The sequence below is a fragment of the Tyto alba genome, unplaced genomic scaffold (genome assembly GCF_018691265.1).
Source record: "Tyto alba isolate M040663 unplaced genomic scaffold, T.alba_DEE_v4.0 Super-Scaffold_38, whole genome shotgun sequence".
In the NCBI taxonomy this organism is placed as follows: domain Eukaryota; kingdom Metazoa; phylum Chordata; class Aves; order Strigiformes; family Tytonidae; genus Tyto; species Tyto alba.
The window spans coordinates 22,712,709-22,738,744 of record NW_024881313.1 but is presented as its reverse complement, the minus strand read 5'-3'; the positions used below and the strand labels follow the sequence as shown (position 1 = coordinate 22,738,744).

Genomic DNA, 26,036 nt, shown 5'->3' with positions numbered 1-26,036 from the left:
AGCCACAAACATTTCTTATTCATCAATGGTTGTAAAATCTTACTTGTTCCTTCTTGCATGCATTTTAAAATTTTATTATCCTCAATCACCATGGTAAAAGGTGAGTAAGTAAACTTTGCCTGGAGTAATCAATTTTCATGGCAATTTTACAGGCCTTCTGCTCCATTCTGTGTACTTACTGTTTTCATATGGGTCTGTCTGAATACAGTCTCTCGATTTCTGTTTGCTTTAGCTATTTTTTAAAGATGTGTTGGAGAAGTTGTTTGGGAGCTGCCTATGAGGTGGGATTTGAACATGATCTGCTTTGTTGTCTGAATGAAGAATGAATGGCTTGCATACTGCTCTTGGGGTGTTAAAGTATCCCATCTTACCAAGTTAGAATTAATATGAAAGTTTGAACAGTGAAACAAGCTTACATTAATAGTTTTCAATATTTTTTGCAATCTGTGCATCTGAATGAGATGCTGGAGTAATTCAGTAGCCATAAATAGTTTGGGAAGTTGGTGTTCTGATCCTGATGTCATGGAGGTAATCTTACAAGCTCATTAGTTGCCTCTCTTCTGTTAGCATTTCAATTTTTTAAAAAATTAGAAGTATTACTGCTTTTTAAAAATACTGCATGTCTAACCAAATTGGTCCGTGTGGCAGAGCTTGTGGAACAAAGGATTTTTCTGTATGCAGGTGTTATGAAACATGACACATGGATGCAGGGCAATACTGGTAGCATTTCGTAGCCTGTGCCCTTTAGGTGTTGTTTTTCATGACTTCTTTATAGATGGTTTTGAGTAATCTTCTCTGTTTGCACTGTGGCTGAGAATATGATTCAGCTATATATCTAAATAGGTCAGATGGCTTTCTGTTGTTTTCATGAGTTAAATGGCAATGGAGAGGTAAAGTACTTATTTTTCTATCTTCTTTTGTACAGAGTTTTTGCTTGCTGATGCTGTTATTCAGATTAGTGAAGATGAATTGTCTGTGAAGAAATACAGAAGGACCTTTTGGTGTTCAGCACTAGTTTATAAAAAATAAAATGAAAACTCAGTATGCATAAAAGTCAAGTAGTATGTCACATATAAAATACTGAGAGGTAATGATTAACTAAGAGCTCATGGGTGAGGTCTTAGAGTTGTGATAGGTATTTCTAAGGATTAAACAGCAGCTTAATGCTTGGTGTTAGTCAAAAAAGCAAGTTGTCATCCATTTCCTAATAATTTTGAACAGTTAATATTCTCTGTCATGCCTCAGTGTATAAAACCATACTGCACTTGGGGCTGGTGCTAGGTCTAGGTCTAGTTCTGTCGTGTCCCTCTTAGTTTTTCCCTATGTCAGAAACAATATAGGAGAGCCAGAAGAGTCTCAGAGAAAGGGTGGCTATGATAATTGAATGTATGGAGTTGTTTCTGTATCAAAAACAAGGAAGCTAGGACTTGACAGTTTGGTAAAGAGGAGACTGTGGAGATGGAGAGATGATTTTGAGATGTGGTAGCTTTCTCCATCTCTCTTGATTTTCTATGGATCAGCTTTTTACTGTCTACTCCAGAAACTTGGGTGCATCAGATAAACATGGTGGAGTGAGAACAAAAAAAAGGAGATGTCCCCGTGCATAAAAGTCAGTTAAGCTTGTTATTCTGCACCATAATATTTTGGAATCTAAAAGTGTGTATGTAGGCTGAAGGATAACCCGAATACAATTTTGGAAGAGCAATACTTAGAGTTGCTCATTACCCTTGCAGTGGAATGAATTATGGATTTGTGAATAATTGAAGCTGCAAGGTTATTCTAGTGATGCTTGCTCTTGTGTTCTTTCCTTATTTACACCTGTCTGCATTTGGTCGCTGTCAGAGGTGGGTTACGTGAACCGTTGATGTGATCTACAGGTGTTCTGATATATTACGATGCTGATTCCACGATAGCTCATGAGAATTCCTTCTGCTTTCAGGAGGTTCTGCACTAAGCCTGCTGAAACAAGGCATCCATTTGCGATCAGCAACAGGAAATACAGTTTTTCAAATGTTGAAGACTTGGACCTATTTTTGCTTCTTGAAGGCTCAGGCTGGATCTCGAACTTAGTCTTTGATTTTGCTCACTTTTGTAAAAGTTGCTTTGAATTCTTGTTGCATCACATGGGTCTAATGTTCTCCAGTTTTGATACATTAAAATGAAATGCACAAATACCTACTTTTGTGTTCACCCAGTCTCTTACTCCATTCCCACCTCCCAGTTGAAGGAGAAGGCAAGGTGATTGTGTGGCATATACACAGATCTTAAATATGCTGTTGTAGTTTTCATGTCTCCTCTACTTCTTTGCAATCAGGCAAGTACTTCTTTTTGTCGATTTTTTTTTTTTTTTTAATTTTTTTTTTTTTCCCTGTATTACTACTTCTAGTGGACTGCATTACATTGCAGGACTTCATTCTTGATTCCAAGTCTATCAAATACTGTAGCAGCAAAATCAGTAAATTGTTAAGAGCCCATGGAACACTTCTTGCTCCTGTGGTGAATGATGCTACTGGGTCTTTTGTTTACTGTAGAATACTCTTGCACTTGAGTTCTGTGGTACCAGCTTAGGGAAAGGAAATGGCATTTTGAGGGGCTGCACAGCAAGCTACATAGCTTTATGCTGCGAGGAACTGAGTGGTGTACAGGTAGGGAAGGTATTGGAGGGAGAAGCTCTACCTGGCAAAAAAGAACTTCTCCCCTTTACCAATCCTGAAAATCAGTTATCAAGAAGGTTTTGTTTTTTTTTTTTTTTTTTTTTAAAAAAAAGGTAAACTTTTACCTGAAAACTGTGAAATGAGGTCGCCACAAAGTAGTTTTGCTGAGTAGGGGTTTTTGTCTTTTGTGGCTGGGCAGACCAACAATGCTCACACCCCAAAACTATTTTTAAAGCTAGATCTAAAATGTTAAAAGGCATATGTGGCTAAGGTGGTTTCTGCTCTTGTAATCAGTGATTCATGACTCTGAGAAACTAAATTCTTTAAGGTGAGTGAGTAGAGACAGTGGTAATATCAGACAGTTACTCAGCAAGGTGTGTTCAGGGTAAGTTTGTACGTAGAGAATAATCTTTTCCTCATTTAAACTGGGGAGTTGTATAAATTTATGGAAAAAATCTTTTGTTCAGTTCAAGACTTACTTAGAATTCAGTGATACTTGTTTTTCACACTATCTGGTGTGAGTTTATTAGGGAAAAAGATTCTCTGCCCCCCCCCCCCCCCGACTTCCTCAGCATGTTAACCTTTATCCATTTCATGGCCAGTTGTCAGTGGCTTAAATTGTGGATAATGCAACATCAGTCAGTGATGTAATGGTTTCTGTAGGTTTCCTTGCAGCTCACAATGGGAACCTGAAGTTTGGAAACAAAATTTTATCTGTGTTATGTTCTGTCTGCTGTGAGGGAGGTGAAGCACAAACACTGCAATCATCTCAGTCTCATTTTGGATAGTCCCGGAAGGGTGAATCATAATGTTTCAGTGTGGGGTATTTTGGCATGTTTGATTTTTTTTTTTCTTTCTTTCTTTTTTTTTTTTTTTTTTTTCCCCACACACACACCCTCCCCCAGTGGTGTGTTGTTGTGTGGGTTAGTTGTATGTTGTTGTTTTTTTGTTTGTTTGTTTTTGGTTTGTGTTTTTTTTTTTTTTTATTCAAGCCATTAATTCCACTGGATGAATTGAGAGGAAGGTATTATGTGTGAGATTAAGAACAGGATTTGTGGGAGTGACTTGACTTTAAATTCAGTTAATACTTTGGTCACTTCCCTCACTTAGATAATCTGGCCTGGCAGATTTCTCTTTACTGTTTAGGACCCAAGATATGTTGAGCTTTCATTGCTTGGAAGGCTCTTGTAGTCTTTCCTACTTTTTTAAGTGAGAAAGCAGGGATTACAAGAATATGTCCTCAATTGAGTATTAATAGCCTTTTCAACCCATGAGGAGCAGTGGCTGTTCTTCCTCTGTAATCTTTATCTCATGGTGCAGTTGCTTTTTTGAGGAACTTGGTTTCTTTCTTCTGGAGGCTCTTCTCATTTGTGAAAGGAATAGAACTAGTTGCATTTTACAATGTCTCGCTACAGAAGGATCTTCCAATTAATTCTTACCCCTTAATAAAGTCTCTCTGGGATAGTCGCATTTTCTTTCACAAGCCTGTTTTTTCACTGTTACCTTATTTTACATATTGCTATTATGTGGTAGTAGAGACTTTACTGTTCTATTAGGCTATTTTGTACTTTGGGTTCCATCCAGTTCCCAGAAGTTCCATCATATTTATTGCTTGAAATGATTGCAGTCCAGACCTTTTTTTTTTCATTCTTAAATGCAGATTTAGGATAGGCGATTTTAGAAATTACAAAATATATGTGTGGGAAGACATTTTGTGATGGCTTTTGTTAATAAAAGGTTTTTTTAATAATTGCAAAAAAGTATTTACAGTCTAATTTAAAATACGGAAATAGGGGGAAAATGACATTGTTCCTACTTCATAAAATAACCTGTAGAAGTCCTTTCAGCCTTTAGTTCTTGCAAAAACCAGTTGTGTCTATTCTATTACTGTTCTTTAAATAAAGCTGACTGCTTTTTGTATTACGTGCTAGGATATAAGTAAATAACTTGCATTGCATGCTTTGTGCAAACCTTCTTTTGGAGGAATCACTGTCAGGTTTAAGCACAGATACCCCAAGCAACTAACGTTTTCTTCAAATATTAGAGTAAAAAGCCTATGAATACAGGTTCTGTTTCTTTCTATAATGCAAAACTATCTATAAAACCTGACATGATGTTATATATGAAGTCACAACATGAAAATACAAAGAATGTTGTAAAAATAATATTATTAAATTAATTAAACACACAGTGGAAGTATATACATCTGTTTCAGGAATGAAAAGTGGAGGCTTTTCTATAACTCCTCTATTCTTAGCCAAATTTAGGAGGGAAAAAAGCTTGTCTCTCTAAATGAAATCTGGTAAGAATAAGGACTGCCTTTTTGAATGTCTACAACTTGAAAAAATTGTAGATACTTTTCCAAAACCAGGCAAATAAGAATGCTTGCTGTAAACATAGTACAAATTGTGAAATTACAAACTGTAAATTGAATCTAAAAAAAAAAAAAAGTTTGTGACCATCCAGCATCTTTCCATAGCGAGTCATGGACTGAAGTGTAATTATACTTCATCTATTGTCTCCTTCCAGCATTAACAAAGTTTGCCTGTTTTAAGAGAATTATCTCTTCTGTGATGGTGGTTGGTTTTTTTTGGTGGTTTTTTTGTTTGTTTGTTTGTTTGTTTGTTTTTTTGGCAACTTCATGAAACCAAGTTTCTAATCTTGGCAAAGTAAAGTTTATAGAAGCCTTCTTCCTGAAGGGAATAGGTATCTCACTTGGAAATAACAGACTGGATGGTTAAATGTACTGCCTAAGCATTGAGCTAGGAAAGTGGTAAGAACATACTAATGTAAGAAAACTGCTCTTGGAGTGTTTTTTATTGCAGTTGAATTTCATCTGTCCTTTTGCTATGTGATCCTTTTGCAGCTCGTTGTAGTCAGCTATGAATATTTGAAGTATTTTTTTCCTGCCTCATGTTGGGCTTTGGATAATGAGGTAGATTAATGTGAAAATACACCTCATTAAAGAACGTAGTTATAAATTAAGTAGATTTTTGTGTAGCCTGAACTTCAAGTAAGAGGTAGGCAGAAGACTGCCCACAATGTCAAAACACAGGGATCAGCTGATATGTTACAATTAGCTGTGGTGCCAAGAAAAGGCTTTGCTGTAGTATTCATGGGATTTCATGTGGAGCCTGGAAACTGCTGCTCTACCTGCTTCAGTTAGTCTTTGGTATTATATCTTTCTATGACTCGAGCTGCTGGCTCTCTGAGATCAGTATCAAGGTGAATTGGTTCTTCTGTTTCCACCCTCCTTCCTTAAACATATGTGATTATATGTTGTAATTATAGATCCTGTAAGTGGCTGCTGAAGCTGGAAGTTTGAGAAAAGGGTAACAGTTGCATGAATAACATAGTTTCGGTAAAACTGGATGAGGATGTTGAAGGAATGGATACACCTGTGCACATGTTAGCAGAGAGTACTGCCAGAGTGTACTGGACATAAACAGTTAGGAAATGTTAGGGATTTGAGCTAGAATGTAATGCTGTGCCAAAAACCAATCTGAACCTGATTTGTCTGCAGCTACCATTTGTGTAGCAGCTGTATAATTCATTCTTACTATTGAAAATAAGGGATGGAGTTAAAAATGGTTTTCACAGAATCAGAGAATCATTGAGGTTGGAAGGCACTTCTGGAGATTATTTAATTCAACCAGCTGGAGCAGGCTGCTTAAGACTGTCCAGGCTGGTTTTGACTCCAAGGATGGAGACTCAGCAGCTTCTCTGGGCAACCTGTTCCAGTGTTTATCATGCTTATAGTAAAAGGTTTGTTTTTTGTTTTGTTTTGTTTTTATCTTTAAATGGTATTTTCTCTATTTCAGTTTGTGTCCATTGCTTCTTGTCATTTCATTTTTGACACCACTGAGAGAGTCTGGCACCTTTTTCTTCACCTCTCCCCCTGCCTCCCCCATCAGGTATTTTTATCCATGTTTCTGTGCACCCCCCCTTTCCCCCCCAGCCTCTCCAGGCTAAAACAGTCCCAGCTCTCTTAGCCTTTCCTCATGTGACATATGTTTCAGTCCTTTAATCATCTTTGTGTCTCCTCACTGGACTTGTTTCAGTATGTTCATGTTGGTCCTATACTGGGGACCCAAGAACTGAACACATCACTCCGAATGTGATCTCACCAGTGCTGAGTAGAAGGGAAGGGTTCCCTTCCTCAGCCTGCTGGCTGTACACTGGTTAATGGAGTCCAGCAGGCTGTTGGCTTTCTTTACTGCAGGGCCACATTGGTGGATCATGTTCAATCTGTTAACCATACAGGAACCCTAGGGCCCTTTGTGCAAAGCTGCTTTCCAGACAGTTCTGATGCTTGGGATTATTCTTCCTCAGGTGTAGGACTTGATGTTACCTTTTGAATTTCATGAGGTTCCTTGTTTGCCCACTTCTCCAGCCTGGCAACATCTGCCTGAATGATTGCATGCCCATCCTGGTATACCAACCATTCCTCTCAGTTTTGTATCATCTGCAAACTTGAAGGTCTTCAGTGAAGAGGTTAGTCTTGGCCCTAGTATTGACCTCTGGGGCACACAACCAGCATCTGGCCTTTAGCTGGACCTCTTGCTGTTGGTCATAATCCTTTCAGTCTGGCGATTGAACTAGTTTCCAGTTGAGTTCACTGTACATTTATCTAGCCCATACTTCATCAAATTATCCATAAGGACATCATGGGAGACAGTGTCAAAAGCCTTCCTGATGTCAAGATAAACAACATCTGCTGTGCTTTTCTCATTCACCAAGCCAGTCAACTCCTTACAGATGGCTATCAGGTTGATTAAGCATGTTTTCCTCTTCATAAATCCACTTCTTGTCTTTTGTGTGTTTGGAAGCTTTTGTTGTTGCCCTTCATGTCCCTTCCCAGATAGAAATCCAGAGGGACTTTGGCTTTCCTAACCCCATTGCTGCATGCTCAGACAAGGCTTCTGTTTCTCTGGGATCACCTGGGTCTCGCTTACTATCCTTCTATTCTTCCTTTTTACATCTGAGTTCAGTCAGAAGCTTCTTGTTCATCTGTGCAGGCCTCCTGCCACCTTTGCTTGATTTTCTGCACACTGGTATGGATTGTTCCTGAGTTTGATGGAGGACATCCATGAAAATCACTCACCTTTCCTGAACCCCTTTTGTCTTCAGGATAGTCTTCTGTAGGATTCTTCCAAGCTGATCCCTGAACAGTCCTGTTCTTCTGAAGTCTGGGGCCATGATACTGCTTTGTTCCCTTCTCTCAGGACCCCGAACTCCACTGTTCGTGGTCATTGTAGCCAAGGTTGCCCCTGAACTTCACACTCCGTGGCAATACTTCTGTGTCTATAACCACAAGGTCCAGTAGACTGCTGCTTTCTTTTTGGATCCTCTAGTATTTTTATTACGTATGGTTTTTTTGTGTGTACTTTCTGAACCGGTTTTGTACAAGATAAAATAGGAACTGCCCTCACAGACTGTTGGGCAGGAACTTATACAGGGGAATTAAATGCAGAGAAGTTATTTCATTAGAGGATTAAGCCATTTTGTCATACAACAAAATTTAAATGCCAGGTTATTAAATTGGTAAGAAAACCAGTGAAGAGGTTTGGTAAAGGACTATGAAATAAAACTGAAACAACAGCTTGCATTCCTACTATCAAGTAGCTTTTAGTTATTGTTTTATGTCTGTTGCATTTTCAAAATCCAGTTGAAAATAATGTAAATTTTGCCATCTTCGTGTCTTACTGCATGTTAGTGGTGTGCATGTTTCATGTCACTTTGACACGGTATTTTGTGCAAACACCTCGTGTTTTTAGATCTTGGAACTTCTGTGGTTTGATCTGAAGTTGCAGTGTGGTGACTTTTTTTTTTTTTTTTTTTAAATAATTTCTCCCTTGAAAGACAGGGTTAGAAAATACATTGTCTTTTTACAGACATAGTAAAAAATGAAAACAAAAACCTCCAGAAAAGAGCCACTTCTCCAGTAACAGGTATTTTTGCACAGTCCTATTGCTGTCACTTATGTAATGAAGAGCTTGGCATGTGCCTGGTAGTTTTGTGATTGATAGGTCACAGTGTGCGAACTCACGCTTGGGACAAGACTGGTAAAAGACATTCCTAAGATATACTGTGAACTTAGTATGACTCTAAGAGAATTTTTTGTTGCTGATCAAGACCTGCTGTTGATTGAAAGAAGGTTGTAGTGATACAAGGCAGACTGACTTTCTGCTGAAATACAACCAACTCTGGGTGTAATTCACATGACTTGCTGTTTGTTATATAGTCAATCTGTAGTCTTCCATTAATAAACCTCCTGCTTGTTTCTTGGTATCTGCTAGTGTGGTGGGTATTTTCCCCTGTATTCCATACATTCATCTATGCTTGTTTTTCTTTCATTTCGTTTTGGATGTTGGAGCTTTCAATAGCTTGTTTTGTAGGATTTTTTGGGTGTAATATTAGTATTCTCCTGAGCACTGACAAAACTCTGATACCTGATACATCATGACTGATTTAGGACTTGCTTGTTAAAATGGTATGTTTTTCTTGAAACTGTATTTTCATTAGGTTTCACTGACACATTAATTTCAGGTTTTGAATATAGTTTTCAGACTGTCTAGAACTTTTTGGTAGCATTTTGCGTGGTGTGTTCTTCACATACAGAAAATTTGTTGGTGAGTGAACAGCTTTTTAGCTTGTTGAAGTATACTGGTTCAGGTGGTTTTATGTGCTGTTTCCTGGGTTTGTGCACCTGGATTTCTAGCTTAGGTTGTTTGTTTCAGTCTCTAATTATTGGGAGTTTCTTTGAGATTTTTAAGTGGTGGTGTATTTATTTCATATTTGCTCGGAGCCTTTAAAGGTGGGATTTTTTAATCTTTTTTGTTTGCTTTGCATTGTGCCCTGAACTTTTCAGTTAAAAAATAAAATAAAAAATTTGTGACCCTTAACTCTATCCAGCTTTTTCAGAAAGGGAACCTGTTATTCATAACATACTTTGTGATTTATAATCAGTACAGAGGGAGAGTTTTTAACGTGACAGATACTAAGATATGTTCATTCATGTTCCGTTAAGTTTTTGGATGCCTTTGTACATTGTCAGTCACTTCTGCTGTGCAGCCTAAAAATGAGGACCACTTAATGCTTTCTCTCCCTACTCATCCTGTCCTCTTCCTACTGAACTGTTACTTCCTTCATTGTTGGGGTTTCTTTGTATTATTTAGTGTGTGGCAAAGACTTTTCTCTTGTAGTGGGTAAAAGACTTGAGAAGGGCCATGGAATTACATGCCGATTTTGCAGCTCTGGAGGGGATAAGTTTTTTCTTCATTTAATTGTTTGTACTAATACATATTACTACTATGAGTAATGTTGGTGGTGTAATTGTTGTTGGTATGCCTGTGTAGCATAGCAATATAGTTGGTCATCTTACTGTTCACAACATTTGCACTGTCGTCTTCAAAACACGTAGGTGTCATACCCCATCTGTTTGGCACTGCTGAGGTTTCTCCCAGAAGACCATGCCCAGTTTTTGGCCCTCTCTGCAGGACAGGACAAACTGGAGAGAGGGAAGATGTTCAGGGGCTGGAGAGGAGGCTAGTGGCACTGGCTTTGTGGAGCGTGGAACAGGGAGGGCTGAGGAAGCCTCTGGCTGAGGTCTTCAGCTGCTTGAAAGTGGAGGGACAACAGGGAACAGTTGCAGTAAGGGAAACTCCAGCTGAATACACATAGAAAAAATTCACCTTGAGGGTGGTTAAGCACTGGAACAGGTTGTGGGAGTCTCTGGAACCTTCCTATTTGGAGACTTTCAGGACTTCACAGGTCAAAGACCTCAACAGTCTTTTATGATAGTGGTTAGAGCTGTGTGTTATTCTTTTTCTAAATAACCTTCTGTTTTGTTATACTGTAAAAACTTTATTGACAGGTATAATGAAACCATGAGGTATATCTTAATATATTTATGCCAGGAAAAGGACACCTATCTGAGCCTCTAGAGTTCTTTTAAAAAATGGGGAAAAAGGACTTAGAGTCACTGCAAAACACTGACTGTTGCTCTCATTTTGAATTATTTTTTTTTCTGAGGCCCACCTGTGTAGTACTTCATGAATATTAAGTTTTCAGTATAATGTAAAGCTCAGAAGAATTGTTCTATTTTGGACTAGTGGGGGTGGCATCTATTTTAGAGGTGAAGGTATTTCAGGGATAAAAAAAATTAAAACAACAGATGATTCATCTTGGTCTTATGTCTGTCTCAAGAACTTCAGTGTGATGACGGAAGAGAAGATGGCTTTTCATCATTCATCATGAGTTTTGACTAGGCTGATATTTAGGTCACAGTTAGGGTTCCTCTTTATCTCTTAACTTTAGAGGATGAAGTTTTGGTAAGGAAAAATAGAAGAAAATTAGAATCAGGTTGACTCAGGTAGGAGCTATCTTGTCTGCGTGGCTCCTGTATTAGCTACCTTTCAGGAGGATCAGTGTTCAAGTAAAATGAAGGTACAAGTCTGCTTTGTAGAGGTTTCTTTCTTAGCTTATTCTTATGTTGGGGAATTCCAGAAACTGTTTTTTAAAAATAGTTCATGGAAGTCCTTTGTGTTTTACTCATCATGCTTTAACTTTTTAGTATAAATCATTCTCTTCTGTCTAGATCTTAGGAATAAGGAGTAGGAAAGATGGGTCCGAGATCAACATGCTTCTGAGAGTGAGAAATCTTGGTGGTTTATGGTGGAATTATGATTTAGGCCATTGTACCACAGATACCATGCTTGCCCTTCATTTATTAGTGAGATTACTTCAATGAATCTATTACTGGTTTCAAAATAACATTACAGCTACATGCATATTTGTGTTCAGGGTTGGAAATAGTCTTGTGAATAGCTTTCAGCTTGGTGGGGCGGAACCCTGTTGGCCAGAGTTTTGGTATGGCTCTGCTTACACCCTCTCATAATGGTAAGTACCCCAAAATATTTTTAAGGCAAAGGAAGTTAGATCTTGAACAACTTTCTCCTATACAGGAAGCTGATAGGAAAACAAAATTACTAGATTGAACTAAAAGTTAAAGGAATGTATCTCCAGTTCCTACTGACTAGAATGGAGTAAGTCCTTGCTGCTAGAATTAGTTTCAGATGAGGCTTCTTATTTATCTGTTTTTATGAATTGAGCAAAGATCACTACCACTCAGAAACCAGTTTACTCTAGTCCCTAGGAAGTTTTTCTTCCACCTCTTCTGAGACCTGGCTGTGTTTCTTGTTTCTGGTGGTGTTCTTAGCAATCTTTGGCTGAAGCGGTTCAATGAAGGGTCAAGCAGCAAGCTTAGGTTAGCCAAGCCCATGACTTTTAGAGTTAAGTCACGTAGGCTTTTCATGTAGACTTAAGAGATCATCTGGAAAGTGAAACTTACTGTTAGATTTATTTCTTTTGTTTCTGGTGCTGATTAATGCTAACATGCTAATATGAGCAAACTTCTGTTTTTAAGATGCTGCCTACTTTGCCTCCTACATCGAGGGAAGGTACAGCTATTCTGTTTGTCTTACCTTTCAGAAGATGTACTGGCTTTGTTTAAGAGTTTAGGAAGGATGAATTGTGCCACCGGCATAGTGAGGTTTAAAAGTATAATTCTAAGTGACACGTTATTACTAGGATCTACTTAGATACCATCCCTGTGGAGCTACATCTGTTGAGTCTGTGGTTTTTTTTTGCAATCAGTGTATTTCCCTTTAGTCGTAACCACTAAAAATTACCCTGGGTTCACAGTGTAATTGAAATTTTGAGGCCAGGGGTGAAGCCGTTGACTTCCTCTGTAAGTGTAATGGGGCATTGCTTCTAGTTGAGGAAAAACAGGTCTTTACCAGTGCTACAGTAATATTTTGTGTAGTGTTTGTTTTTGTTATAAAAAGTTTCTTTTATCCTGTGGTTAAGAAATAAAAAGGTTTTAAATTCCAGTGTATGAAAGAATTAAGTATCATGTCAAGTCTCTTTCATGCCACAAGTAATTGCCTGTTATGAAAGCACAAATTCAGACACCTGGCTTCTGTGCTTTTGTTCATTTAGACACACATTACCGTAATGCTTAATTTTACATAGTGCTTTTTACATTCTGTCTAAAAATATGTTCAGTTGTCTGAATTCTAGAAATAAGTGGGATTTTTGGATGTACTCCTTTCTTCAGCACAATATACTGCTGTGGTTAGCATCTGCTTTGTCCATACTTTGCCGTTTTGAATGTTCTTACTAGATGCTTAGATTGTCCATTGCCAAGATAGGAACCTGAGCTCCTCATGTTGTAAATGCCACTCCAGGAGCTACACCCTATAAAGTGAAGTGCAGCACCACCTTCGCTGTGCCTATATTTTGTAAATTTGAGCTTGCACTCTCTAGAGAAGCATGCTTTCTTCAGCTCTTCTGTTGTTTGTCCTTATAAACATAATAGAAAATGGGGAAAGTAGAATTCAACCTTTTGGAAAATTATTGTTGTTCAGGAAAAAATTGATTATTGTTCCATCTGTACTCATTTTTCAATGAGAATAGGGCTGTAGGCCTTTTCTGACTTAATATTTTTCAGTTTCTATCTTTCTTTTAAAGAATTCACATGACCTTTATAGGATTGAAATGTATTAAAAGCACCAGCCTACAGTTCTGCAAGTTTCTTTTTTACTTCTGATGACACGATCATGATCTCTGCATTTCTGTAGGACAGTTTGAGAATGATAATACAGGATTATAGAAAAAGTATGAATGGAATAGAGAAGTAGTTTATTGTCAAAAAAAAAAAAAAAGCCTCCAAAACTATGGAATTGTAGCTTGTGCAGTAATAACTGCATGCTGAAGGCATGAAAGGCAGTACGGTTGAAAATTCAGGGCCTGCGTTCTTCAGGCAAAAGATACGGTAGGAGGTAAGTGATGTAATGAAGTGAAAAAATAAAAATTATTGAATCTGATTTCTTTTGTGCATGCCATCAGTCTGCCTGTCTGTTAGTTCCTCTACAGTTGCTCTTGAGCTCATTGGCCAATTTTGGTCAAAGTTCAAGTCAGTAAAAAGGTCTCAGAGATAATGAAGTGCCTGGAAGTTTGAAGCAACTCAGTGTCTAGATGGAAGAGAAGCCCAGGTTAATGAATGCTTCACACTGAAGGTGAGATGGGTCAGCACAGGCATGACTACTTCTTTTGTTTATAGGGAATGTGATGGAATAAAAGAAGATGAGGGGCGAGATACAAGAATTACAAGACCAAAGTCAGTTCTACTACTCATGTAGCAATTTGATATGCTTAATTTTGTTTCTAAAATCAAACTTAAGCCTTTTAAAAATTCCAAAACTTGCTGAAAAATGTAAACTTCTTCTAAAGCGTATTTATTCCAAGTCAATCTACCTTGGGATAAATGAAGACTTTAGTGAAAGGGCGGAAACTTGCACAATGGTGGGGAAGAACTTTGATCAAGTGCACATATTTTATACAACAAGAAATACTGGAAGTGATTAAAATTAGTTTCAGAATGTGTCAGATTACTTATCTGATAACACTGCTCCTGCAAAACTGGGCTTGGTCTACATGGAAAAAATGACAGAGGAACTGAAGGAAAATCGGGATTTTTTTTTTTTTTTTTTTTTTTTTTCCAATCCAACCACCTAAATTGCCTGGAGAGATTACTAGATAGGTAGAGTTTACAGAGCTTAATCTTTGAGTTCTTTTTTTAAATGTAAAGACTAGAGTTTGAACCTCTGAAAGCACAGCTTATGGAAGCAAGGTTATAGGGTCTAAACTAAAATTTTATTTGTAAACTTAATGTACAGGGGGCAGGGCATTTGATTATTTTTTTGTTTGTTTGAAGTACCTCAGTTTCATCTGAAAGGAATTATGATAAATTCCATCAAAATTTGTTAGACTAGCCTCTAACACTGTGCAACTTACTAAAATTTGGGGGCACTCAGAAGAGAAAGCTAGATATAGCAGTTGCCAAACTGTATTAGTTAACAAGCTGTTTTTATTTAACTCTTCTTCATTTAGGAGTGACAGGTGGTGATACTTGTTTCTCTGATGGGTTCTGTAGCTAGAGTGTGCTAGGAGTTTTCTGTACTTCATTATGTTGACTTTAATCAGTACAGCAAATTGTCTGACAGGTTTGAAAATCTAACCCTTGGTAACTTTATTTGGTAGCATATGTTAGCTAGTATATTTACACTTCATCACCCTACAAAAGAAAAGTAAAAGTGCAGATGTGAAGAATGTTGCTCATTAGTAATCTAATATCTTAGAATCTGTGTCCCCTGTCCATACATCTACTGGAAAAAAGGTGCTAACGAATGACTCTTGTTTCTTCCTTGGGAAGCTGGAGGTTTCCAGTCAGTGGTGTTCTCTTAAGGACCCTCTTTTTATATTTTCCATATCTACAGAGAGTGATAATTTTGAAATACAATGTTTTTAAAATGTGCTTGAGAGTAGGCATGCTGCTGTAATATTTAAGAATTAGGCTTCAAACAGCAGTGAGCAATTCAGTGCTAATAATGCTTCTAAGTGGCATCTTTCTCTGTACCATTTATGTAATGCTACAAATGTCCGAGTTATACTTGAACCTTAAATTTATGAGATCACTGGTGGGAACAGGAGAAAAGTATTTGGAAAGGCTCCTGTGAAGACCCCTTTGAGATCTTTTTTGGTGTGGAGGTGAAGTGGCAGAGGAGGGTATTCAGCATGCCTGGGCCTTGTTGTCTGGAGTGTAGCTGCCTTCAAGGAGTTTGCTGTAAGAGCTTGGAGCTCTTGCTGCTATGGAAAACCTCCAGCAAGGTATTAAGGAATGTACCCACTGAATACATGTAATGTTCACTTACAACTCATGTTTTTCTAGGGTTTTTAGGACGTGTACCATGACTCTGATCATTACCCGAATTTCAAGAGAGTTATTCTAAAATAGATTTCAGAATGAAAACTTAAGTTTAGCAACTTGAAGAACTAATGCTATATGAATTTGTGCACTTGTGTTTGAGTCTTTCTGAGCCAGGTGTTCTGTGTTGGAATGGAAGCAGAATGGACATGTGATGTCTTTTCTTTCTTAATGTGAAGATGATGTATGCTTGCTTAATCATTACAGTATTAAAATTCTAGTCACTTCTGTGTTTTTCCTGATTTTTTTTTTTTTCCCTCCTACATGGCTACATTTGGAGCAACAAAGAAAGTTAAAATGATGGGATACTGTAAAGATACAGGGGAAAGTTAGGACTTTAGATAAATAGTGTAAAAATACATTGTGAACTAAGGTAACATAATTAAAAATAGGGCTCTGATAGTGCTGATGGTAAAGCTCAGAATTATAGAGACTGACTATGTCATCTGCAAGGGTAAGGTATCATTTCACATAAACATGTTTTTATTATTCCAACACAGTCATGGGGAAAAAAAAAACAAAACAACCTGTGTATTTAGAATAGCAAAATAAGGATGTTCCATGAAAAGTAATATTAGTAATACTGTGTTGTATGTTTTCCAGCATGCCAAATCTGATTTTCTGGGTTTGGGGTTTTTCACAGTTCAGTCAGTGATGCTAGTTAAGTGAAAGAAATGTTAGGAAATTATTAATTGTAGTTTTAAGATTAGACTTCAGCTTTCTGACAGCTCTGTACTGTCCCTTTCTTGTTCCACCAGTGGGCTGCCTTCCAGTTGAGGGAAGAGGAAGGCAGGGGAAGCAAAAGAGGTGATATTCTTCTAGCTGAGAAATTTGAGTTGCTTCACACACAGGTCTAGTAATTTTATTTTAATGAGGATTTTATTTCCTCGTTTTAGCTGGCTTCAGGAGGAGCTCAGCTACTCTAAAGGCCTATGAAGTGAGGCTTTCTTAACTTCAAAATCTGTATTTTGTGTTGAAGGACAGTCTGCTATTATTCCTTATGGAATGCCAAAGTTGTATGTTGAAGCAGATTATCTAGGGGAGTCTTGAATTGAAAATGTCTTAGTGTTCTTGCACATATTAACAGTAATTTTTAATTTTGGTTCTCTTCTTACAGTCTTAGTTCAGAGGAAGCAGGAATATACCTTTGTTCTGATCAGACTGGCAGTGTCTTCCTGGTGACATAGGTGTTGCTTTCTGGGATTGTCTGGCAAGAAGCTCAGGCAGTTCTCTATATACAAACGTTTCAGCTTTCTGGGAACTCTCTGGTCTCAGTAAGAGGACACTGGGCTGTAAATTAAGGTGCTTCAGTGTGGTTGCACTTGGTGATTAGCTTTATCTGATCTTGTATTCAGAGGTTGCTAGATTATTGAGAATACTTAACTATATTATATTTGCTGTGTAAATAAATGTCCTGGTACATTGAAAGAAGCTTTCTCTATAATCACCAGAGCTAGCACTACATTTTCCTATGTGTTTCTATATACACTGATGTATATTCATATCTCAGAATGGAAGTTCTAGGATTCTGAAGCCCAATCTTAGGCAGGCAATAACTCAGTTCTGGTTTTGGGCTTGGATGAGAAAATTGCAGAGCTGATCCAATGGCACTGCAGTGTAGTGAAGAATATGAAGACAATAGGAAATACCTATGAGAATTACCCCTGTGGTGGGGCCCAAACCAGTTGTGGACCCTTGTGTGTTCAGATAGGATCACTAGTACTGTAAATAGAAAACCTTCTTTGAAGGAAAATACGTGTACTGTTGGTACTAAAGGCATTAAATTTGATGTGATTTAATGGGGGAAGAAAATCTCCCGGCTCTAACCTGATCATGCCTGCATCATTACCACTGTGTACAGTATGTCTTCTAGAGATGCACAAGTAATTTAGATGCAATTAGTAATGTAGCTTACTGTTGTTTTCATGAGGACAAATTCAATAGCCATGGTACATTATGTTAGTAATAAGCATTGCAGTATTTTTTTCATGTTTTGGTTGGACATGAAAAAATTACCACAGAAAGTAAGTTAAGTCATGTTGTGTTTCTTCTTTGAGTGGAGATGATGTAAAATAACCAGGTGAATAGTACTAATGTGATTTTAAGTACAGTTAACAAATATACTTGTCTTTAGTTTTTCTTGGTTTTGTTTTTTCATCCTCTGTTGACATATAAAACTGATAGTGAAAATAAGTGAGCACTGAAACAAAATACACTGATACAGTTGTGTGAACATGGGGTTAGACGAAAATGAATTTCCACAGGAGCACACTGTCTTTCTTTTGTCATCCAGGAGCTTGCAGGTGGAAAGGAAGTGATCTGCTCTTGTGAGATGTTGAGCTGCAGGTAATAGTGATGATAACTTGTAAAAACTTCTACGTTCTCATGAGTTTGAGCTGATTAACACAGTAAATGTTACAGAAGTGCTTAATGGTATCACAGAAGTATACTTTGCATCAGAGTACATATTGCTTGTATTCCTTATTCAGCCCTCACTAAATTTGGCTGTGCATTTCTTAAATAGAACAGTGGTAGAAGCTTGTGTCCAGTTTCAAAAGATTGCCAGCTGCCTTACTAGAGTTCAGTTTGGGGACTCTGATGCTTTTTTTTTTTTCCAGTATGTTCATTTTTGTGGAATAACATACCGAATGATACTTTCCTGTAGCTGAAGTTAGTAAAAAGTCAGTTCTTTGATACCTGATTGTGCTTGGAAATGAAGAAATCTGTAACTGAGTAAGTCAGATAAGGGGGAGGAGAAAATACATCTTCTATCACATCCTAAACAGAAGTGGGCTAGAGAGTAAGGAAACACCAAACTAGTCCACTGAAAATGGCTGAGCCTAAAATCTAAGGAAGGGGGCAGTAATTAACTGGTGAACTGGTAACTTAAGAGGAGTTTTCTTTCTGTCATGACTCAAACTCTTGGCAGATCAGTATTGCTATCCCGTATTCTTTTTGGAAGCAAACAGGATAATGGGGAAATTGTCTGAGAGTGGATGCAAGAGGATTTTTGAAGAGTTGGGGAGCAAAACTGATGAGTACCTCACTCTGCATGAGTCTTTAAAACATTACCAAAACAACTCTCCATAAGATTTAGATATTGTGAATTCATTTATGGGGAGGGGGTGAAGGGTGTGTTTGCAAAATCAGTCACAAATACATATTGTTTGATTCATATAATGAGCTTATATGTTGATTAAAAATATAAGTTGCATTCATGCAGAAACAAAATGGCTAATCTCAGTTATTTTCTTTCGCCCTTAGTTTCTGATGGAATAATGGTAAGTCTTGTGTACTTACTTGGTTTTTCAGTACTTGGACTACTCAGAGAGTTACAGCAGACTGGTATGAATGTGTTAAACAGCCTAAAATGGTACTGTGCCAACTGCTGTGGAGTTGCACTTTTTTCCCTAAAGGATATCTGTTGTGTTTCTAGTTCAATTAACTGTATTGCGTCTTAAAAAGAAGTTGATATATGGGTAAGGAAACACTCCAGATTTTTTTTTTTTTTTTTAACATGGAGAGAGATGTTTTTTTGTATTTACTGTTCTGTTTTTTTTTCTTTTTTTCCCCCCTTTTTAAATCTTAATAGCTTTTTGTAACAATTCTAATGATAGAAAAGAATTTAGAACGGAAATCATATTTCAGCCTCTTCCTGCTCTTGACTTGGTTTGTAGGAACTTTTCTCATTGTCAGTCTTAGAAGTTGAGCAATGGAAATACTCTGTTTTTTTCAAACCTGCTTTTCCTTTTTGTTATTGTGCACTTCTCTATTTCATGTACTAAAATAAGCTAGATTTCCTCAGGACCTTCACCATAATCATTATCAGTCTACACCTTCTTAGTAACCTTTGAAATATATTTCATTTGCTTTTGAAATTCTTTTTAAGTAATCTCTATGTACAACTCTGGTTAATGGTAGCAAAGGGGATTGAGAGATACTGTAAAAGGTTTCTTCCTCTTCTGTATTTGGGACAACACGGGTGAACAAAATCTAATCCTTTTTAGGAGCTTGTAACTGGTAGAAAATAATTGATTTACATATTTGAAAAACATGTTATCTGGTGTGGAAGAAGGGAGGAACCAGTGATGATGCTCTTTATTGCTTGTGTGTCTGCATGCTTTGTTTGATTTTTGAAGTCATTAAAATGTCAGCACAAGGAAGAAAATATTAGTTGCTCTGTGCAGAGTGCAGCAAAGCCTTTGTTGTTATACTGGACAGTAGTGCCACTGAAATTCCTGTTACTGGCTCCAAGTGTGCTGATTCCTTAACTGGTTATATGAAGTAATGACTAGGTTTGCTTCTATTGGGACTTTCTCAGTTCAGTTGTGTTCTCAGTCCAGTTGTCATTTACATTCCATGCCTGACTCTTAAAAGATAACCTTAGAGAGTCATTTTTATGCATTAGCATATATAAAGATTCATGGTGCCTTCTTACACAGGTATGTTCTCTGATCATAGCTTGATTAGAATTAGCTTCATGAGAAAAAAATACTTTCTTTACTAAAGGATTTACCCTTTCAATGAAGTTGGTGCTGTGAGTTCTGGATGGCATCTTTCTGGGACAACTTTCAGTGTGTGCTGACAATGTGGTTGACCCCAGTGTACAGCTTGCATGTGTGTTCTTGTACAGAAAGTACCTGGAGTTGTTAGGAACTGGAAGCCCTTCCTTTCTGTGAGCATGAGCTGTTTTCTGTTTCAGAAAGCTCCCTGCAGTTTTTAGATAGAAGTTTAGGTACTTGAGGAGCATATTCTTTAGGAAAAGCTTGTCCTTTCTCTACTGTTCCTTCTTAACCTTCTAGAGTTTGCATACAAGACTGACATATTTTGAGAAATAATGACTTGAGGAAGTTACGTTTCTGGCCTGTTTTTATCTTAATTACCTCAAAATAATAAGATCCAAACCCTGCAGTTTTTAACAGCAGGAAAAAACATTAGACTTCTTGACATGCAGTTTTTGAGAGGACATGATGCTTTGGACAGGCTCTTACTTTTTTTCGTTGATAAAATGCATAACTGATCTTCAACTTTATTGTATTCTTGGAATTTTAAGTGGTCTCTTCATCATTTTATGGGGAGGAAGACTGACCAGCAGTAGAACTTCAAAACTTGGATGTCATAATAATATTTTTTTCAGTCAAACCTCAGTGTATGACAAGGAACTCTGGCCAATTGGACATTGAGACCTTTGAAGCCTGCTAACGTTGATGTGTATCCTCAGTTGTTCCCTATTTATGTGATGAGTGCATCTTTAAATGCTCTGTTAGCCTTTTTATACTCCAAATTGGCAATAAAGTATGAAAGACTTGCTTTTAAATTTTGGGCAAAACTTTATAAACTTTTAAAATTTTAAAATATTTACAAACAAATTATCTTGGTTTTGTTTCTGCATTAAACTTTCTGTTTTTCTAAAGGAAGGCATTAGTAAATTGAGTTGTTGAAGGCAAAAAGGGAAGCCCTGTGTCTATTGTATGTCTACTTGAAGGAGGTTCCATCAATTCTTGTGCACTTACACAGAATCTTCTATGCAGAATCTCCTAAGCATAGTTAACCATGCTTAGGAGAAATAAATAAGGTCTTCCAAAATACAAGTTGGCAGTAAAGAAAGTAAGGTTAGAACAGAGGAGTGCTAAGTTAGTGTAACTAGATTTAACCTTGTACCAGGAAGAAGGTTGTCTCTTGTAAATGAGAGAGCAATTGTCAGGCTAGTTGAAGACTGTCAGGGACAGTTTTCAGTAATGGTAGATCAAATTTACAAGTATACAGATTGACTTGGAGAAAAATTTTGAGAAAGATTCAGTTTTAAGCAGTAACTGTGACTTACTGTTGAAGGTGCTGCTCTTGCAGCAGTTGCTGAGCTCCTTTTATGTAAGGGACTTCAGTAAAGACTCAAGCGTGCAAAAACTTTGGTCCTTACCTCATTCTATGCCTGTTGGAATTTACAAGCATTTTAATACCGATTTTTGGTAACAGCTGTCAGGCCAGTACTGGCTGTTTCTGAAAATGTCCTACTGCTCTATATTGTTATTTATGTTTTTATCTGCGGTATTAGACACTCTTGCATGAATTGCAGTGGTACATAAGCACTGGCCAGATTGAAGAGGAAAAAAAAAATAAATTTTGTTTTAGAATTTCCTTAAATTTGAAAATGAATGCCAGAAAGTAAAAGGTTAATAATGGCTGTTGTTTTATGGGAAGGCTTGCACAAATTTGATTCTTCCATTTAACAGACTTTATATATATATATAAATATATATATATAAAAATACAGTAGGAGACTTTTAATATATTGTGTTGAATACTACGAGTATTCCTAGTTTTGAAGACTTCATAGGGAATAAATGCTGAGTAATACTTTATGGATCTTAAAGAAGATAACTGATAATGAAGCCGATCCCTGCAGAGATATACTAAAATACTGTTTAAGAAGAACCTGGTCGATGTTTTCAGTGCAGAACAGCAATCTTTTCTCAGTTTTCTAGATCTCCTTTCCCTTCTACCCTCCACCTTATGTGGTTGATGACTGTTTTTCCATGATGTAACTCCTGTGCAGCCAGCCGCCCTTTCCACAGTGTGCAGGCTGCCCCACGCATCCTGCCGGCATCCCCACTGCCAGTCCTGTGGGGTGCCGGGTCCTTCTTCATTCCAGTGTTTCAGTCCTGGAGACTTTGTGGCCTCATTCTGCTCGGGTGTCTCTGCATTAACTCCCCAGCTCTGTAAGACTTTCCCAAATATTCTTTCTCTCCACAATTTCTTAAGCTTGGACAGTTATGGTGTCTGTTGTGAGGAAGTGTATCTGTTCCACCTAGTAACTGTTGCTAAGCAGGACATTTCTTCCAGTCTCTTGTCAGCACAGGCTGCTTCAGTGCAGACCATTTAATTTGTATGAAGAGGTTTTACTGTTTTTGTATCTCGAGATCTTTAATCCCCTTTTTAAAATGCTTTTTCTGAAGCCACATTCCTATTGAGCAGTGATGCACTAATACTTGTTCTCCCTTTTTCATCATTAGGTGTTGGAAGGATAATAGCAAATGTCTGCCATGTAGATCTTAAAACGAACCAGAATAGATTTGTTGTACACAACTGTCTTGGAAGTTTGCAGACTACTCACATTGGTGAGAAGGGAAGAGGTTGGCTTGGACACTGGCATTAATTCTGAGAGCCTTTGGGATGAGAAATTAGAACAAGATTATTTGGTTTGGTTAAAACAACTGAGGCCTTATTTGTATTACTGTTCCAAAGTTACAAGCTGCTGTTCCGCCACGCCATTTGTTTGACCCTTGTGTACAAGTTCATTTTATTTTCAGGCTGCTTTTTTAGCACAGATTTTCTTTCACATGTGAAGTACTTTCCAGTCATTTGACCATTACTGAACTGAGGGGGTGAAGTGGCCACATGTTCCTGTAGTGGTTCCTCCATACTTTCTCAAGGTCTTTTGTGTCTCACAGATGTTCTTCCTCGAGGCAGAGCATGAGTGCTTATGCAAGCAGGAGGCTATCCTTCTCATATGCATCTCCTCTGCTGTGTTTTCCTTATCCTGCTCCTAGTGAAGGAGCAGCTGAGCCTGGGAATGGGAGGACCCCAAGGCCCGTTTTCTGTGGGGCTGTCTCTGCTTGTTCCTTGGCCTCAGGCCAGGAGGTTTGGGTTCCTTCCTGTCAGTAGAGAGATGCTTGGATCTCAAACACACTTTTAACAAATAACATGTTGTAGTTTTAAATTATTTTGAGCTACAGCTGGTAGATAAAGCCTTGTCTGTCTGTTTCTGAAGCATTTGTTACTTAATTATGTTTAAGCTACAGGTCATTGTAAGTTGTTCCTGTGACTAGTCTAGTAGTTTGTGTAGTCATCAGATAAAATGTGTACATTTCTGTGGCCACGCATTTCCTTTATCCTTGAAGGAGAAGGGGGAATACAAGTTACTTAGTCAAGACACAGAAGGTGAGGTGCATGCTGAAGTAGGGTGTTTGCAGATTGCGAAGAAGAAATATGTAAAGGAAGAAAGAAACTTCTCCGGTATTTCTGCAGTTTCTCAGGATCCCTCTGGTGTTATATCTTCCCACATCCCAATCAATAGGGGTGTCATTCTTCATTACAAAAGGCAGACAGCGCTTCTGTGCTATGCTGACAGTACTGTGATAGGTTTAAAGGGGAGTCTACTATTTAAGAACATGAAGTGGATGAACCCATATAATTTTTATGAAACCTGTGAAGTTTTCCTGATTTTTCAAAGTCGCTTGTTTTGTGCTGGTTTAAAGCCAGAGACCTAAGCTTTTGGATCTCTTGAAAACACAGAAGCCATCATCATAACTGTGCCTAAGCAAGTTTAAGATTCATATGATACGAATTATTACACTAAATTGTTGATATTGAGACTGGTTTCAGCCCAGCAGAAATGAAGAGGGGAAAAAAAAAAGAACAAGCACAGTTTGAGAGCTCCCTTCTGTGTTTGTTTTAGTGAGATTTCTTAGGATGTTCTTATTTCCTTTTTTTTTTTTTTTTTTTTTTCCCAGGAATGCATAACTTGGCAGAGTCGGAATTATTACTTTGAAGAATGTTACGCAGTTCTGTCAGTTTATCTTGCTCAGTTGATGCATGGTTGGGGTGGGAAGGGAGACTGAACAGGAAGGAAGGTCCTTGTTCCTGAATGTCATTACTGCATAGCGCTCATATCCTCGAGATCACCAGGACAAAAGCTGAGTCAGAGCACAGGAGCAGTCTGAGCTGTAGCAAGACATGGCCCAGTTCAGGATTTTGGACTGCATGATCAATCACAACTGGAGTTTCATATGTAATCTGTACTGTCCGTGGAGTGGTCAGGTTTGTTGTTTGCTTATCTTACATATTTTAATATGATTATATAATTCAGTGTAAGGAGAAAAAAAAAAAAAAAAAGGCTCCGGTCGATCTCTTCTCCCCACCCCCAATCCTACTGAGGTCGTAATATTAGAAATGTTGCCATTTATTAAGGAGTTCTCTAGCGTTATTAAGCATACAAAGCATGCTTTGACTATCAAATTGGTTTTTTTAACACTTTGAGTACTTTAGATTGTTCTCTTAGAGTGTTAAGCTTTGAGGGGTTTTACTTCATGAATTGCACGAAAATACAAACATCACATGCAGGAAAGGGGAGATATGCCAGGATAAACTTAATTGTTAATAAATATAAAGATGATTTGTTTTCATGTTTTAAAAAAAGACTCAAACATCTTGGCTACTTCAAAACACTTGATCATTAATATGATTTAAAAAAATAGTGTAAGTGTAAATGTGTGTGTTTTCTCTTTTATTTTTTTTTTCAACATACGTGATAAAATAAATTTTCACAGGATGTTACTCAGTTCTTAATGTGGACAGATTTAAGTAATTGACTGACTTACTGCAGTACTGGAAGGGTGAAAAAAAACAAACCAAAACAAAAACCAACAAAGCTGCCTGGATTTTGAATGGGAATACTTTAAAATAGTATCCACTTAGTAAAGGATTTAAAATGGTGTATGCAGTTGTAATACCACTTTCAAGGTAGTCTAGGTATTGCCTGTATTCCTTTTATAACATTCGGCCTGTCACTGAAGACAATTTATTTTATTATTATGTGATATAAAGGTAAGGGAAGCACTTCTTATAAAGTTGCAGTTTCAGAAATATTCCCACAGCATGTAGAAATCTTCTGAAACAATATACCATTAAAATACAAACAACCCCAGTATGTCATGTCTCTACTGAAATTTCTCAATCAGGAAAATAGGTTGCTGTGTGGTGTCAGTTTTTGTTTGTTGGTGTTTTGGTTTTGCCTTTTCTTTGTTTTTTTTTGTCATCTCCTTAACGTTATAGGTTAAAGAAATCTCTTCTGTTGAATTTGAAGAAACAGAGGAAATGATGTATTTTCTTAGAGTCTTAATTTTCACAGATGCTGAACTGTTTTCACTAAATTTGATCTGGTTTGCTTACACATATGTAAGACTTCACCTGTAAAGGCAAATGCAGTGACAGTTGCTTCCCATACTTCAGAGGAATCATGAAGAAATAAGAAAAGGCTTGGCTCATGATGTGGGCAGTTCTGTGAAGTTTTAAAATGAGTTTGATGTGACTAGAGGGAAGGGAAAGGGAGACTTGTTTTTTGAGTGGATTGAAGTGAAAGATTTGAAAAAGAAAAAAAAAAAACAAACCAACAAAAAACCAAAAAAACCCAAACAAATGAAAACCAACCCCAACCCCACCACCACCCTGCAAAAAGAAGAACCCAGCCCTGCCCTGACATCCCCCCCCCCAAAAAAAAAACCCCAAACAAAAAAACCCCACAAAACAACAAACCCCGACCAACACCAGGAGACTATTCACATAACCTACAAACTGTTTCTTACCAAGCTGGAAAGAAGAACCAAGCCTTTGATCAGTATACTTCAAATGACTTGCATGCTTGAGGTAGAAATGTTGCTGAACTGTTCAATCTTGCTAGATTTTATTATTTAAGTAGAATATGTAATTGCTGTGTTCGGTGTGGTGATTTTTCTGTGGTTTTCTTTGTTTGTTTTTTCCTGAAGTCCCTGTAAACT

General features: G+C 37.5%; 1 protein-coding gene across 5 annotated transcripts in view; it reads left to right on the top strand.

Annotated features, from left to right (window-relative positions):
• The window catches only part of ARHGAP21 (Rho GTPase activating protein 21), a 115,459-nt gene that overhangs the window by 10,330 nt on the left and 79,093 nt on the right, over nucleotides 1–26,036 (top strand). Inside the window, exon 1 of one of the 5 annotated variants that reach the window (XM_032991019.2) lies at nucleotides 24,040–24,300. The exons of the other annotated variants lie outside the window; for them this stretch is intronic. Within the exon in view, the coding sequence (XP_032846910.1) occupies nucleotides 24,217–24,300 (84 nt within the window). The 5' untranslated portion in view covers nucleotides 24,040–24,216. Of the gene's footprint in view, nucleotides 1–24,039; nucleotides 24,301–26,036 lie in introns of those variants that run through there. 5 annotated transcript variants of the gene reach the window in all.